General features: G+C 44.5%; 2 protein-coding genes across 2 annotated transcripts; one reads left to right on the top strand and one right to left on the bottom strand.

The window, feature by feature from the left end:
* The first annotated feature begins 8,936 nt into the window (after positions 1 to 8,936).
* LOC123403136 lies at positions 8,937 to 9,691 on the top strand. The gene has a single exon (XM_045097100.1). The coding sequence runs from the start codon at positions 9,174 to 9,176 to the stop codon at positions 9,414 to 9,416; it is 243 nt and encodes an 80-aa protein (XP_044953035.1). The 5' UTR covers positions 8,937 to 9,173; the 3' UTR covers positions 9,417 to 9,691.
* A 1,645-nt stretch (positions 9,692 to 11,336) lies between these two features.
* Positions 11,337 to 14,673, bottom strand: LOC123403091 (actin-histidine N-methyltransferase). Its single transcript, XM_045097060.1, has 5 exons — positions 14,204 to 14,673; positions 13,223 to 13,389; positions 12,873 to 13,145; positions 11,957 to 12,220; positions 11,337 to 11,809 (listed from the first exon to the last, which is right to left on the bottom strand). Exons 1-5 carry the CDS (start codon positions 14,586 to 14,588, stop codon positions 11,441 to 11,443), a joined length of 1,458 nt encoding a protein of 485 aa, XP_044952995.1. The 5' UTR covers positions 14,589 to 14,673; the 3' UTR covers positions 11,337 to 11,440.
* Positions 14,674 to 16,927: the final 2,254 nt, after the last annotated feature.

Here is a 16,927-nt window from a genome sequence, read left to right as displayed (position 1 = left end):
CTAGGGACACATTGTGATCTATTTATCCACACATGTATTACTGTTTCCTGTTAATACAATTATAGCATGAACAATAGACGATTATCATGAACAAAGAAATATGATAATAACCATTTTATTATTGCCTCTAGGGCATATTTCCAACAGAAGTGCCAACAATCGAATAATCACATTAGTCCGAAGAACTCATACACTTATTATCGGTAACTCTCTATCTAGTCAAGAAATTCACAAAGAGACAAGTACCCCGAGGAGGAGTGTTTGGGGGTTTGGTTATCCTTGCGTATCCTCGACCCATGGTAACGTGAGGGTACTCTATATATTCCAACCTCTCTAGAGGTTCGCGATCAATTTAGTAGCTAGAGTTCTCAACTAATTTTTGGTTTTTTGAAAAACACACGGATTTCCCAAAATACGACACCTATCACTAATGGGATCAAGCTCTTGGCACAAATAGTCCAAACATTACTCAAATCAATACCTAAAAACTATTGCAAGTTACTATTATACTTACATAGCAACCTCAATTACCTACTCATGCAAGACACACGACTCAGTGCAACAAGCCAACTCTCTAAACAAAATAAGCATGATAAATCAACAGAGTTCCAAAAGCAACCTAAATAAAATCTCTTAAGAAGATAAAGCATGAAAACTAAGAGCTAAGCAAGACACTAGCTATGTAAAGATAGAGAACACACAAAAAACATAAGCATGAAAACCTATGGTGTGTTCTAGAGTGGAATGGAGCATGTTTCTCTCCCAAACAAGGAAGGCTAGGTTCCGACTTTTTATGAACAGCAAGAAAAACTAAAACAAACTAAAAAGTAAAGAGCGGGACGCTCCAAGTATAGCACATAACATATGAAGTGATAAAAATATAGCATGGAGATGGACGAACTGATGATTGTTGATGGAGAAGGGGATGCACGGGGGCATCCCCAAGCTTAGACGCTTGAGTCTCCTTGAATATTTCTTGGGGGTGCATGGGGGCATCCCCAAGCTTGAGCGCTTGACACTCCTGGATCTTCTTTCATCATCTTCCATCGCATAGTTGAAAACTCCCATCATACGAAACTCATCATAAGATGATTATACTGGTTAGTACCCATGATAAAAATAATTCATTCCCTACTGGAAATAAAGATTTTCATGAAAATTATTGTTTCTCATGATTTCCAAAAGGTTTTTGCAAAGGAAAAGCAAGCTTAAGATTTGCAAAATGATGAAAACGCAAAACGTGGCAGAATATGTGAAAAAACAGAACAACAGGTAGTAAATAATTTTTTCGGGGCACTTCTGCAACTCAAATAAAAAAACTCAGAACAGATGCCAGAAATACAATTATATAGTTCATGCTGTCAAAACAATTCAGATCAAAAAGATGATCTGGTGATTTTTGGCGATTTTTTTCGTCAAGCAGACAGAATCGGTTTCTGGACAGCATGTCACAACTTTTGAACTTTCTTGCAATCGGAGGCTAAAACTTGGCACAAAGTTTGAAAATAAATATACAATGATGTTGCTACAGTAGTAACAAGCATCAAGACCACTACAACTGAAAGTAAAACACATTGGGTTGCCTCCCAACAAGCGCTTTATTTTATGCCTTTGAGCTAGGCATGATGCAAAAGATCAAGTTGTATCAATTGGACCATCACAAAGATCATCAAAATCTCTTCAATAGTACAACTAATCTTAATAGGACTCTCAAAGAGAGGCTTAGTGGCAACACTTCTAGGAACAAAAGCAAAGGTAGTAAGACCAATTGGAATTTCATTTCTAATTCTATTTAAGAGCGGTATTTCTTCCAAGGTCTTCACAGTTTCAACACCCCTAGCAATAGGTATATTCGTTTTGGGTTGAGGAACCTTGGGTACATGAACGAACTTAGGTCCATTACTTGCGGTGGTTTCTACCTTTTTACTCTTGATGGAGGATAGAGTAGTTCCTAAAGTTCCAATAATATCCTCGATCTTATCAATCCTAGAAGGATCCATATCATGGGATTTAAGGGTCTCCAAAATTTTGAAAATTTTGTGCATGGAGCTATCAAATCTATTTAAGTTCCCTTGAATCCTCCGATCTACTTCATTTATTTTACTCATGCTTGGCATATCTAGCTCTATCTTCTCAAGTTTACTCATAATGTGAGCTAAAGTGATATCATCCTTTATGTCAACAATAGGTGGGATTCCAACAAGATTTTCCATAACGTTAAGAGCCTCCCCAACGGGAGCTTCCAAGAAATTCCCATCTATTGTCGTGTCTAGAACAAACCTAAGCCAAGAAGTAATACCGACATAAAAATTTCTAAGCAAAATAGTGGTGGATTGCTTTTTGGTGGCTCTATTTTGAGAATTTTTAATTCTATACCAAGCATCTTTCAAACTTTCTCCAACCCTTTGTTTGAAGGTGAAAATCTCTCCTTCGGGTGCGACACTAGAGGCAAAGGCCTTAGGCATACTGACTAAACAAAGCAAAGCAACTAATTTTTTGTGGTTTTTGGTATAAGACTCTAAAACAAAATCTAGAAAGCAAACTAACAAGACTAAAAAGCAATGCAACTCCCCTATCTTGAAGAGTGGAGTCCCCGGCAATGGCACCAGAAACTTGCTTGATGACGAGTTGATGGATATACTTCTCGCCCCTCGTTGGTTACCCCAAGTGAAAGGTGGGGCTATAGTCAGCAGCAAGTTTCCCTTACATGGAGATTGTAAGGTTTATCGAACCAGGAGGACTCCGAGGATAACCAAGTAGGTGTCCGCTACCCTAGCGCTAGCACAAGACGTGGACCTGCACACACAACAAATAACTTTTCTCCCAACGAGTACAGAGAGGTTGTCAATCTCTCCGGCCTTGTAGTTTGCAAAGGATCAAAACACAAGCGGGAATAGTGATAGTGATTGCAACGGAAAAGTAAATGAAAGCAGTAAATGGTGGAGGTGTAAGCAATGGTGGTGATATGGACCTGAGTCACATGATGTTCACTAGTGATGTCTCTCTCCCAAAAGACGATAAACAACTATGCATGGGTAAACAAATTACAGCTGAGCAATTGACAAAATTATAAACGCACCGCAATGCTAATTATGCTACTTGAAAGTTAGAGGCTCAATACCAATGAGCAGTACGCCAAGACAAGTAGACCGTTTATTCATCAGCATCTACTTACTAATCATCCACCTTGAGATAGCTGTCCAGAACATCTCGCTGGTATTAAGTTGCGAGCTCGACCCAAAGTGTAAAGTCAAATCAACGGACAACTGCATTAACGAACTATGAGTAATGTAAACTATACTTGCAACCGCGGTCACAAGTACCATTGTTTTCTCCCTGGTGGCAACAACACATCCCCTATTCTCATGTTTCTGTCACTCAAGCTAGACATTAGGGGGCATGAACCCACAATCATGCATAACGCTCCCTCTTGGAGTTAAAATCTACTACTCGCCCAAAGTAATACAAAGCAACGGAGAACATGCATGACTCACTAAAGAACATAATATAAAAGGATAATCAAATATATAACTCATAACAATCTGAACATAATCTCATAATCCATCGGATCCCAACAAACCAAGCATAGCAATAGCATGAAAATTACATAGGTGCATTGATCATGTAGGGCAGCTCACAAGGGCTAATCATTGAAGCACAAGATTGGAGAGAAGACATCACATAGCTACTGGTCACGGACTCATGGTCCAAGGAGGATTACTCACGACACGTGCGGGAAGCGTCCACGATGGTGGAGAAGCTCCCGGAGGTCAAACCTCCCCCCGACAGGGTGCCGGGAAGAGGTCTCCTGACGCTCCCGATCTCGGAAGCGCTGCGGCGGCGAACGATGGAGAAATTCGCGATTTTGGATATGACGGAAGGGTTTCCGATCGGAGGGGTAAATATAGGCCAAAGGAGGGCGTAAAAGGATGTGGGGCCCACCCAGGCGGCATGTGGGCGCGGCTAGGGCCCAGGCCGTGCAAGGTGGCCGCCTAGGCAGCCACTAGCTCCCCTCTGGCCCATCTTCGGTGATCTGAAAGCTTCCGTCATGCTGATTTTTATATATTTTTCTCGGGATTTTTGGGGCTTTGGAAATTTGGGTAAAAGCCCGTGCAAAAAGACATCAGCAGACAGAAACTGGCACTGGGTGCACTGAGTTAGTAGGTTAGTCCAAATATATGTAAAAAAATATAAAAGTGTAGCAAAACATATAACAATGTCACCCAAAAGATCATGGAGCAATCAGAAGTATAGATACGTTTGGGACGTACCGCCACCCTCGGTTCTTCTCCGGGAGAGCTAATCTCGAGGCTGCCTTGGCCTCCGAAGAGGGGAAATCGTCACCATCATCATCACCATCACCACTCCATCACCCTCCCATGGCTTCCCCCATCATGTGTGAGTAATTCCCTGCGGTAGGTGAAGGGGATGGTAGGGATTGGATGAGTTAGATCATGTAATAGTTTGTCAGATTTTTGGGGGCATGTTGCCTATCGTCACTATGGTGTTTATCATCTTTGCTACTACTTATTACTCTTAAGGCTTGTTACTTTGGGTCCGAGTGCCATGATTTCAAATCTATATACATTATGTTTTCATGATATATTTGTGTTTTGATCCTATCTATGAGTAGTATGCACCTATTATAGTCCGGAACTGGCGATCCCAATGGTGACACCAAAGGGGATAGACTATAGTTTGAGGATTCCATCTATCCATTAATTCTTAATGCTTTGTTCCGGTGCTCTTTGACGGGAGCATATTAATCTCCATAAGTTCCTTTTGGCCCCGTTGGTAGCGGGATGGTAGGACAAAAGACGTTGTGCAAGTTCTTATTGCAAGCACGCACGACTACCTTGGGATACATGCCTAATGTTTGATATTTGCCTAGATGATCATTACTTTTTTGTGTGCCTTGCCCCAAGTTAAATACATGATATCTCTCATCCATGACCGACCATCCATCTCCCTAACCTATAGTGTTTTAATCCTGCTGGTTACAAGTTGCTTTACTTTTGCGGTTTTACTTTCGTTGCTTTGCCACTATTACTTTCGTTGCCACCATCACTTCCATATCACCGTTGCTACTAATATTTCGTTGCCAAGCAAGTATCTTTCAGGTGCGGTTGAATTGCTCAACTGTTAAAGCTTATAAATATTCTTTGGCTCCCCTTGTGTCGAATCAATAAATTGGGTTATCTTACCCGCGAAGACTGTTGCGATCCCCTACGCTTGTGGGTTATCAGGATCCATGTCTTCCTTTGGCTCCTATCAAATAATAAACTAATGACTAGAGACAATGTGAGGAAACGACCTATTATCAAACCGTTAGATTGTATTTACTATAGCAATGATGAGAATTGCTCTCATATTTTCTTTGAGTGCATTGTAGCTTGAAACATTTGGCCTTTTCTTTGTGCTTACTTCAATATGTATATTGATGCCAACTGTGAATCTGTAGCCAAGTGATGGGTTTCAAATAGGAAATTCTCTACTTTAAATACTATCAACTCTGTCGTTCTATGATGTTTGTGGAAACATAGGAACTCTATAGTTTTTTAACAACACACAATGGATGTCTGTTACTCAGGTCTCGAGGAAAATCCTCAACACTCTCAAGGCTTGGGTAATCTTGGCCCTGGAGAAAAGCAAGGAGTCTCTAGAGGAATTTCTCAAAAACATGACTGCCTTCACTCGAAAACCACTTCTGATCCTGAGTGGCTGAGTGCCAAGAACCTCGCTCGGGACAAATTGGCTGCTCAATGGAGGAACCTCAAGATCTCTGGAGAAGTGGACAACTTCCAATCGTCGACCAAGCAAAGGCATGATGGCAAGATCGTAGCGCTGAGCCTAGTGTCAACCCTTGCAGCGTGCTAGTCTCCACAGGTGACGGGTGCTCCTCCGATGAAGTGCAGGAAAGGCTATGTGATTATTCTACGTTGAACGGAAGATTGTAGGACACGCACCAGTTAGCGGTCTATTTGTCTTGATTTTGGTAACCTACAAGCCAAGCATGTCCTGTGTCTACAACTCTTTATTTCCCATTGTTAGTTTTATCTTTCGAACTGCTCTTCTAACAAAACTATTGTGATAAGTTGTATGAACTACTCTTGGTTTCATATATATATGGAGCCGGGGAGAGTCCTCCTTGTTCATCTAACTTTTTTTTTACTTCTCATTGGTTGAACATTTCTCCAAATATTTTGGCATACTAAAAATAGTGTCAAACCTAGTGGGCCTATTTGAATTGTTTCAAATTTATTTTTCTATTTTTTTATTATTCCATAACTTTATTTATGGCTTAATTGCCAAAATCAAAATATTCCCAACTCCTGGACCATTCAAAATATTTAAGGCAAATATCATCTTAGGGATTTCTTTTCCTGTCCTTTATGCAATTTTTGAAAACAACATGGAGTCCTTTTTGACATTCTTTTGAATTCAATGGATTTGAATTCAATGTTGGTCTTGTTGGCCCCAAAAGAAAAATATGCAAGGAAATCATGTATGCATATGCTTCTATTTTCACAACCAAATTTTAGGGGGAAATGGATTGTGATAGTGTGCTAGGGAGGAAATCTTGTTAAAAGACATTCCCTCTTGTTTGATAATTACATAGGCGCATGGTTACAATAAATAAGGCCAAGAAAACCTCGGAGCTGAGCATAGCCTCAGAATCGAAGGATGGCGTGGAGGACGGAATTCGCCTACAAAGCCGATCACATAGAATTATGAAGATATTCTGAGGAAGATGCTTGATGTCCTCGGCTTGAACACTAGTTCAAGGGCTACTATTGGTGTCTTGGATGATGGGGTGCTTGTCACGTCGGCCCGTCACTTATGGGTCGGGCCAAGGAACCACCAAAGATTGGTGATCAGGCTATGTCGGCCCAGATCCTCGGTGAGTCGGTGTAATCAAGATCAAGATTTCCTGAAGGTGGCGTACACTCAAAGCGTATTTCAAATATTAGCATGTTTATCCCTAAATTATAACCGACTATGTCTAAACCCTAGATAGCTCTGACATCTATGTAAGCCATGGACTTTAGTCTGTAGAGATATATACGCAATGATTATAGCTTAGAACAAGTTCATAGGATCTCGAGGTAGATCAAGTTGTACTTTGTACCCCATCACAATCAATATATGAGAAGGAGGACAGAGGGTTTTACCTCATCAAGACGGTCCGAACCTGTAAAATATCGTGTCCCTACTTCTTCTGTTACTATCTAACACAGGTCATCAAGCTTGGGACCCCCTACTCTAGATCCGATGTTTTAGCACTGATCGGAAGGGCGAAGGCCATCAAGTAGGAGTAGTGGGGCCAGGCATCTCACAGAGTCCTTCCCGACGGCGCCGTGCGATTGCCGACTCGCTGGTCGAGGCACAGGCCAAGGCCAAGGCCCGGGGGAAAATAATGAACATGACACTGGATCTTGCCCGCTACACTCACACATGGCAGCGCGAGGGAGAGGGAGTAGGCCGGCGCTTGCACCATGGATGGCTGAAGGGAGCAACCGGTCTAGTTCGGGAGGTGGCGCGAGTGTCACAAGCTCGGAAGGCCAAGGCTTAATGGTTGTAGTCCTTATTTGCTGCTCTCCTCCAAATGTTTCGCTTTTCGCATAAAGCGGTTACAAAAAAAATGGAGCCCTCTTATCTAACGACCGTTCACTGGAAGGGCGTGGGATTTGCGACGTTTACTTACATTTTTAGTCGTGTCGGAGGTGACAATTTCTGAAGAACTGCAGGCCTTTTCTCGGAGGACGACAAAGACAAAAGGCTATCCTAAATCCTAAAACGAATCTCAACGCGAGATTCTGCGCATGAAATTTTGAAATAATTTCAGTCGACTGTAAAATGCTACTAGCCTCGGTTTCCTTTGCCCCTCGATTTCCTCACATCTCACTCCTCTAGAGCACGGGACGATCCTCGACGACAGCCTCGGTTTCCTTTGCCCCTCGATTTCTTATCAGCGGAATTGCGACTTGCTAGAGGCGTCTGATGGTAACTGCGACAACAAGTCGACAGATGAAATGTTTCAACACGGTGCCTTTTTGAATTGATGAAAAGATGTAAAAGAAAAAGGATCCTCCCCTCCGTGGTACGTACGTACTCCTTGTTCCGCCGTCCGGCCACAGGAACGCGTCACTCGCGGGCGATCCGTCCGCGGGGGCTTTGCGGCCGCCCTTGGCCTCCATCGACAGCCACTGCTAGCTTCCCGTTCCTATCCAAACCGGCTCCACGCGCTCATGGCTTTGCGGCCGCCGTTCCGCCCGATCGATCATACAGTACAACAGCCACCACAGAATAAAACCCGACGCGTCCTTTCGCTAGCTGCAATCAATAGGCGTGTCACGCACTCACGTGTTCGTCCCACTTCCAAGAGAGGAAATGCCCGTCTCCAAAAGAAAAGGAAAATATTCCGTTGCAAACATGGCGTATCCGTTTGTTCCTCTGCTCCCACAGACCCACACGCACAACGAACTAGATCCAGAAACAAAAACGGCACGGACACACTCTCAGTCGGATTTGCGCGGCATATTTTCAGAAGGCCGGTTGGAGTTGGATTTGCGCGGCATATTTTCAGAAGACCGGTTGGAGTTGGATTTGGATTTGGATAGACGAGCTTTATCCGTCCAAATCGAACCGAAGCAACGCGCGGGCAGCAGGGCACGTGGAGAGCCGTTCTGCGGATAGGCAGGCAGGCACCGTCGCCCGCCCGCCACAACGGCATGTCTCGCAACGTGACAGCGTCAACGTGTACACATGGACGGATATGTCTTCCCTTCTCCCTCGGCCTTACCCACCCGAGGGCGGAGGAGATGAAAAACCATCGGCCAAGAAAGCGACGGCGGAAAGTGAGGATCGGGTAAACCGGGGAGGGACACGCGGTACGCTGCGTGCGCTCGTCGCCCCAGCAAAAACGGCACGGATGCGTGACCCCGTCCCGTTTCACACCGCCATACGTGTGGCCCCTATTTATGCGCCCCGTCTCATGCAACGCATGGTGCTGGGCTGGGCTGGGTTGAACCGGCAGTGCTACATTTCACATCTCCCATCTCCCATCTCATCTCATCTCATCTCATCGGCGGGTCGTCGTCGTCGTCATCTTCATCATCCATCCAGAGGCACGAGAGAAACCAGAAGAAGAAGAAGCCACGTGAGGTCTGGCGATGGAGAATTCTTGGGAGGAGGAAGGGCAGCGGCTGGCGGCGGCGCGGGTGGTGCACAGCCAGGTGAGGAAGATCAAGGAGGAGGAGGGCGACAAGGTGAAGGTGGACGAGACGTACCAGCAGCAGCAGCAGCTGGCCGGGATGCGCCTCGTCCTCCGCGACCTCGGCCGGCAGCGCTCGCGCTCGCCGCTCGGCCGGGTCGGACGCCCCGCCATCTCCATCTCCATCGGCGGCGACTCCTAGAGGACGGGGCGGGACGGCGATCGGCCGTCCCCTCGTGCTCTCTCTTCTCGTCGTGTATTTAGGACCTTTTCTTTTCTTCCTTCCTTTTTTTCTTCTTCTTCCTTTGGTGATCCTGTCCGTCCGTGGACGGGGGCAGAAGATAGATCCTCTTCTGCTGGGGTGTCGTTCGTTCCCATCTCTCCATGATGGTCCTGTAAATACTTCACCATACTCCCATGTGTGAGCTTTGTCGGTCTCTTCCCCTTTTCAGCTTATAGGAAACAGGAATTTTTGGATGGATGGTTCTTTCTTACTTTATTATTATGCTTGCGATTGTGAAAAGAGATTATGCATAGAGATTTAGATTAGATTAGAATTCTGTGATGTTGGTCTGAATATGTCAACTCTTTATTTTGCCTCAAGATGTCAACTCTTATCTTATCTGAACTATGGCTCAACAATGCTCTTCAGTTACGAGATTGCCGATTACAGGTTAATGACAAGTATAGCTTACATTTCACTGAAGTTCATTACGCAGAGACTGGTTGCAGTAACTCTTCAGGATAATTTAATATATATCCCTTGATCTAATACAAACAGACAGGTGTAACATGTCACATGTGTAAAACGCCTCTCATGTTCAATTCTAAAACACTTGCTAATGTTCAAGCTCGGTTTAATGACTCCCCCTGCTGGAAAGCTATCATGAAAGTTAAAGATGTGTATATGGCTGGTAGCATGAGGCCTGGTTCGATGACAGGCCTTTAAAAGATAGTTGTTCTATGTTATTTGACATTTGTGATGATCAAGAATGCATTTGTGATGATCAAGAATGCAGCCTTACAACCTTTGTTGGTAACAACTATTCATCCCATTTAGACATACCCTCTTTGGGAGACTCGCTCGACGATGGAAAGAGATTGTTAATGGGGCTCGAAACCTGATGTTATCTGATTCTGTGGATAGGGTGGTGTGGAAACTTAATTGTAACAAGTTATTTTCTATTAAATCGGTTTACAATTGGTTGAAGAAAGACCTTGCTGGATCTGACTATAAATGGGTTTTGAAAGCTAATATTCTTCTGAAGATTAAATTTTTTATGTGGCAGCTATTTCAAAATGCTGTTCTTTTCAGGGATAATATGCGGAAAAGAAACTGTCCCGAAAATCCTTTATGTTCCTTCTGTCAGAATGTTGAAACGGCGGAGCACCTCTTTTTCGGCTGTACTTTTGCTCGTTTGGTTTGGGGGGACGTTTGGGGTAGTTGTTGGCGCAACATGTTGTTCAAGGTCCCTGTGGCAATGCTGAGCCCGATTATACATATTCCTGTTGAAAGTGGAAAAATTTATATGATGATTTTGGCTACTATTTGCTAGAGTATATGATGCACTCGTAACAAAGTTATCTTTGAGAAGCATGTGGTTAGAAGTTTATTAGAAGCTGTTTTCACTGCTTGTTCTTTCTTGATGTACTGGTCAGGTCTTCTGAAAGGAGGTGACAAGTCGAAGCTTCAGAGAGGAGTCCAGATGATGGTGTGAATGGCAGCATCTTTGGCTGATCGTTCTCCGAGCAGAGCTGCGCTGGGCTATGGTGATAAAGTATGAAATCTGGCTCCGAGCCATCCTCACTGGGGTTTGATGCCCGCTGACTGTACTATGATCTCTCCTAGTCCTAGGGAGTGGATTGATCTCTTCGTAGTGGTTCCTTTATGCTGCATGATGAGTACTGTTGGTGGGAGCTTTCGTCCCACGATGAATGTTTCTTCTGGAAACATTCGCAGTGGGTTTCCTGCCGATGCTCCAACTCGCTCCCCCCTTTTCTGTCTCCTAGATTTTTACTTGCTTTTGGTTCGCAAAAACTCGTACGATGTATTTCCGTTAAGCGATTAATGGAAATGGGTGTGAGCCCGGTTGGAAAAAAAGTTCAATTCTAGCACAGACAATAGGGGAAATGGTAAAAGATCAAAATTGGGGATTTATTTGTTACATATCCAGGAAAGATAGTAGTTGATTGTCCAAAAGAGAGTTATCACAAATTGTTAACATCCTAGGCAGTAGATTTCTCCGGAGACAGCGTCTTGATTCTCCGACTAAGATTCTGCATTATGTCGACGAGCATCAGCTTCTTCTGCAATCTAAACTGGACGGCCAGTTCAGTAGTAAGAGGGGGTTCTCCCTTTAGGATGGCCTGGTCATCCATTATCTTGGTGTGGAAGTGTTGGAGGGCAATGGCGCAAAGCGCGAGAACAGTTCGGAACGCAGAGGCTTCGACAGTAGGGCCTAGAGGAGCTTTCGCACTAAGTGACATCAAAGTTTTCAGATCGTGCTTACCCACAGCCTCTGGGTCAGCTGCAAGAAGAACTCGCAGCGCAGCTAATAAGCGCCCATCTACTATGTCCGGACCTCCTAAGCTGACCTGAAAGTCGATAACCAGTCAGGATCACCGCAAGATATATCAGGTTCAGACTCATACAGGAATACCACACAAAATAGACTTGAATTTGGATCCGATCAAATCACAAAATAAAACAGACAAATTATAGTGGAAGAATGTGGGCAAAACCTTTAGAATGGCACCCTCTCCGTGTAGATTTAGCTGTGACAAGATTTCCTGTTGCCACTTGGCTGGTGTTGAGAAGTTGGGATTAGAAACCCCTGCTGCCATGCTAGCAGCATCGAGAAGATTCCCATCATAGCTCAGTTCCACTTGATCGTATGGGTTCGATGTTACTACAAATCCATAATCAAGAAGATAAAAATCATTGGGGTAGCAACCATAGTTCAGTGTAACAGCAGCGTTTTGATCAATCTGCGTCTCAGCAATAACCTGTGTACAGCACGACATACAAAACATTAGACAAAAAACACTCTGCTTCTGCCAGCAAATGCATCACCACATCGTACAGTAAAAAACTACTGTATATGCATTGAATAATCAGTGGGTTATATATTTGCCACTTTGGGCAAAATATATTACTAACCAAGAAACTAATTATCTCTAGGAAACAGTTTTATGGTTGCAGTAATTACTATTTGCTACCAATGCACATGCAAGTTAATAACTGAAAAATGAATTCAACGGTGACTAATGTACAGCCAGATACTTTCACTACTGTTCTTGCAGAAAGATAAAAACACTTACTCCTACATTACTAGCTTAAAGAGCAAGGACATGCTTAACAACCGTATACCACATTAGAAACAGTATGCAAAGAATGCTACTAAAAAAGATATTAGCACACGACTATCATGCTTCATGAATGGCTAGCATGCCAGTCAAGAGTACACAAACAAAATTTGAGTTCTAAGAGTGTTATGTTGATGTGTTTTTACAGGCAATAACTGTATCTAGTTATAGCATCCACATTTGTTAAGGAAATGCACAAACAAAGAACACGGTAACTGATTAGAGAACAGGAAAATCAGCCTTTTTTACGCACTAATGACAATTTGCACATGTAAGGTTGGAGTATACTTGCCTTAACTGACATATCAGGGCTCTCGACATCTCCATCCTGGACAATCCTAGCATTCGGGCTAAAACTATGGTTGCACATATCAACAAGGGGCAACAACATTGGGATTTCACCATGCAGACGGAATGCTCGTGAAGACGCTGCGGACATAGCCCATCCAAGGGAGGACGAGTGTACATCTTGTCCACAAAAAGGATGATCTCCTGAGGGCACAGTGCCAAGCTTCTGTTTTACCTCTTTCTCAAACTCGAGAAGGAAACGACATCTTTTATTTATCTGAAATAGCATCAGTGAGAAAACATACAGGATAATACGATAAGTATCCACTAACGGTCGCTATAGTTTTGCACAACCTGGTGGAGGAGAGGAGCATATTGCAAGTTCTTTATGTCTTCCCCTGGAAAGAAGATTGGTACGGTAAAGGTCTCTGGCAGGTTCGCGATATATGGCCACCAAAACGAATCGAATTTTGTCCTCTCTTGAAGCAACCTCAAGCCCAGTCTCATTGCCCACAGTTCCTCTGTCACATGCTTCCCACAAGATTCGATTTACTACTTAGAAAAAGATAGTTTGCCTAGTTTTGCAGAATGGAATTATGTTCTGAAAAGAAAATACAGAATAAAAATCTCCCTCATATACTAAACAGAGATAGGAAGATGCGTACATAAATTTTCCATCATGCAGCTATTCGACCACGAGGCAATATCAGTTACATAGAAGGATGGGTTATAGAACATGTTAACAACATGAGAGATGAGTCCAAGCTTAAACAATTCAACATGGAAAGATAGTGGGAAGAACTTAGAAAATAAAGACAGATGCATGTAAGCGATATGGTATTTAGAATTCTGCCTTTTACATTTTTAGCTAGAAGACCAATAGACTGAACCTGAGGTCAATTAAGTTAGAACATCATACTAATTAGTGTACTAAGCACTGAACTCTTCTCAGTCTCAGCTTATATCAACTACAGTCGTAAGCTGGAGACTAATAGGTTTCACGAATCCTTAGTTTTCATACTGTGGTTTCACAACTGGAAGCTTCCAACAGAAAACAGCAACAGTTGAGAGCATAATTTAGCCCATGAAATTGCATTCATCATCGATGCTATGCCTATTTTCAGAAGTTAATAATCCTACTGCTACGAGAGAAGATTTCCGATGAGCCGCCCTGATGCCAAAAATAAAAAACCCGCATTGTTACCAGTTATGCTCTGAATGTATTGCCAAAATGCATCTTTAGTTCGATGCATTCCCAATTACAACCACGATTAAGCTACCACATTATTCCTAGAACATAACGGACTAGCGGAACATAACCAGATAGGCCAATACCGGGTACTTGGTCGGCGAGCTGCATCAGTACTGCGTCCGCAGCATCGGCTGGGCGGCGGAGTCGTAGCGGGATGCGCCCAGGGAGATCAATGAGGACGGCTCCGGGAGGGATGACGCCGTCGGCCGCCGTGGCGGACACCCCGAGGCCATACTCGGGGTGATCAGACACTCGGAGAGCCGGGTGCACGAAACCTCCCTCGCGCTGCACCCACCGGAGCAGGTCCGGCGGCTGCTGCGCGATGCGTGGGGCGGTCGCTGCTGATGCGGCGGAGCAGGACAAGCTGCGACGGCGGAGTGCGGGTGAAGAGGAGAGGAGGGCGGAGGTCGTGGACGCGAGGACCTTCCGCGCCGTCGCTGGCGTCACGCCCGCGGCGGCGGCGGCCATGGGCGGCGGAGGTGGAGGCGTGCGCGCACGAGGCTGGAGGAGACAGTTTTTTCAGATGAGGAGACGGCTGAAAAGGTAAGGGCGTCGACCTAAACTGTCCAGCGCATGTCCGGATCAAAGAGGCCCAACCCGTCCATGAAAATGGACAAGCATTTGTATTTTACGTGCGCGTAATTCATTTTAGATTGGGGAGCGATCTGCGCCGGCGCCCCGGTTCAAACTTTCGGCCGGCCGCGCGCGGACCGCACGATTCACCAACCCTACGCGTCTGCACCGTTGGATCCGTATTCAACATTTTTTTCCCTATGCAGCAAAATTTCGATGCGGTGCAGCAATTTTTTCAACGGTTACAACAAAAGCAAAATTTGTAGCAAAAAAAAATATCTACTTGATCGTAGCAAAAAAAGAAGCTGATGGTACGTGGTAGCAAAAGTCAAACATGGGTTGTAACAAATATTTACGTGACGTGTATGTAACTTTTTTAATAAACGGTTGCAGCAAAACATGATGCCGGTTGTAGCAAAAATTAACACAGTTGTAGCAAAAGTAAAAAACATCGATTGTAACGAAAAATCCGACAAACTGAAGTTGCAACCAAACGTATATGCAGCTTTTTTACTGGGACAAAAATATAGTAAAAAAATGCTTACAGTAAAAATGATGCTGGTTGCAATAAATTTAGATGAAAAATGTTGCATCCACTAACCAGAGAAGCGCGCAGGTGGAGAAATGTTGCATGGGCCCGCGCGCGCGAGGTGACGACCGGCACGTCGGTTCGGCCGGCGTGCGGGTGGGAAACGATTCCCTTTTAGATTCAAATTTAAGTTAGAATTTGCATCGACACGGACGCGCATAACGCTTGTCCTTGTCCTCTCCTGATCTACGAGTCGGTGGCATATCCACCCCCATTTCCCTTACTTTTTCTAATCCCCCAGCCGTCCGCTCGCTCTCCCTCCCGCTCACCATAGCCGACGCGCCAAACCCGACGCACCGAACCCTGACGCTGCCGTCGGCCTCAGCTCCACCATCGACAAACCCCGCGTCCGCAAAAGACGCCGCGGTCCAAGAAGAAAGAGCTAACACCCGTGCAGCGGGTCGGTTTGTCGTCAAACAGGGTTGGTTAGAGGAAGGTGTAGGCCGGCAAGATGGAAGTAGTGGCCACCGCCACCCTCGCCTCGGTCGCCAAACAGGAGGCTGTTATCATGGAGAACAAGGCACTCGTTGCTGCAGCCATGCCGTTGGCCCTCCTCTACCTAGGATTCGACAACGGCTGATGAGTCCAAATTATGTGATCATTTTGTAGTATTTTTGTGCCTACTCCCTAGGCTTCGTGGGATTTACCGCGTCCGCGCACTTTTTTGTCTTTTTTTCAGATATTGCTTTTTGGGCCAAATATTAGTTTATGAAAGAAATCTCAAAAAATAATAGTGGAATCACACGATTAAAGTGATAATCACATACCATAAAAGAAAGAAGCGAAATAGGCAAAGGAATGGTCGCCACAGGACGTCGAGAGCAAAAGACGGTGTTCCATACGATCGTGCCCGTTCGTATGAGCGATCATATGGAGTGTTGTCATCGTCGCCTCGTCGTCTATATTCACTCCGTGAAGTGGGGTCATGGATCAGAGACCCAGAGACACCAGAAACTCATCCAGAAGCAGCAATCCTAACCATCAGAGTGATCGAGAGGCAGGATCTGACGAAGGAGGCCGCCGCCTCCATCATGTCCATCAAGAGGGATCCAAAATCATCCCCACAGTCGTCATCATCATCACCACGTATTTTCCCCTATTGTAATCTTAAGAACCCTAGAGGAATAACTTGTGTATCACATGTGTGATCCGTCCATGCTGTATATCATTGATGATATGATGTTAGTTGCCTTCATGAGTGAGTAGTCATTGATGATATGATGTTAGTTGCCTTCATGAGTGAGTAGTCTGCTTAGTTCTCGAGGATATGGATGAACCGTAGTGTGTAATAGATCGTTTGATATTAGGATTTTACATCCTCTTTACACGTTTATGTTAATGATCTTCTTGACATTGGGTGAAGTCGACCATCCAATGTTTGCCAACTTTGGACGAAAGGTTATTATTGTTGGCAGATCGCGTGGTTGCGGAGTTGGGAGGCGTGACATGCCCCATCTCCCTTCGTAGTGGATCATAGCAGCAGGGGTAAAACGAAGAGCACTTTGGCTGCATCCATGGGGGCATCTTTCCCCTTAATCATCGTTTGATAACTGGAGTGGGGAAACGCGATGGTGGCGTATGTGATACGGAATTGCCACGTGTATACATGTATCTGCTCCGACTCCGCCCACAAAGAGAAATATGT

This window comes from Hordeum vulgare, chromosome 6H, assembly GCF_904849725.1.
Source record: "Hordeum vulgare subsp. vulgare chromosome 6H, MorexV3_pseudomolecules_assembly, whole genome shotgun sequence".
Classification (NCBI taxonomy): Eukaryota; Viridiplantae; Streptophyta; class Magnoliopsida; order Poales; family Poaceae; genus Hordeum; species Hordeum vulgare.
This window is presented reverse-complemented; position numbering and strand designations above follow the sequence as displayed.

Bases quoted from the DNA above. Each gene is read 5' to 3' on its own strand.
- LOC123403136 (XM_045097100.1), top strand. From the start codon at position 9,174: ATGGAGAATTCTTGGGAGGAGGAAGGGCAGCGGCTGGCGGCGGCGCGG.
- LOC123403091 (XM_045097060.1), bottom strand. From the start codon at position 14,588: ATGGCCGCCGCCGCCGCGGGCGTGACGCCAGCGACGGCGCGGAAGGTC. The intron at 13,146-13,222 runs GTTGTGCAAAAC...ATGCTATTTCAG, and splicing joins ATGCTCCTCTCCTCCACCAG to ATAAATAAAAGATGTCGTTT. The intron at 11,810-11,956 runs GTTTTGCCCACA...ATCGACTTTCAG, and splicing joins GAGAGGGTGCCATTCTAAAG to GTCAGCTTAGGAGGTCCGGA.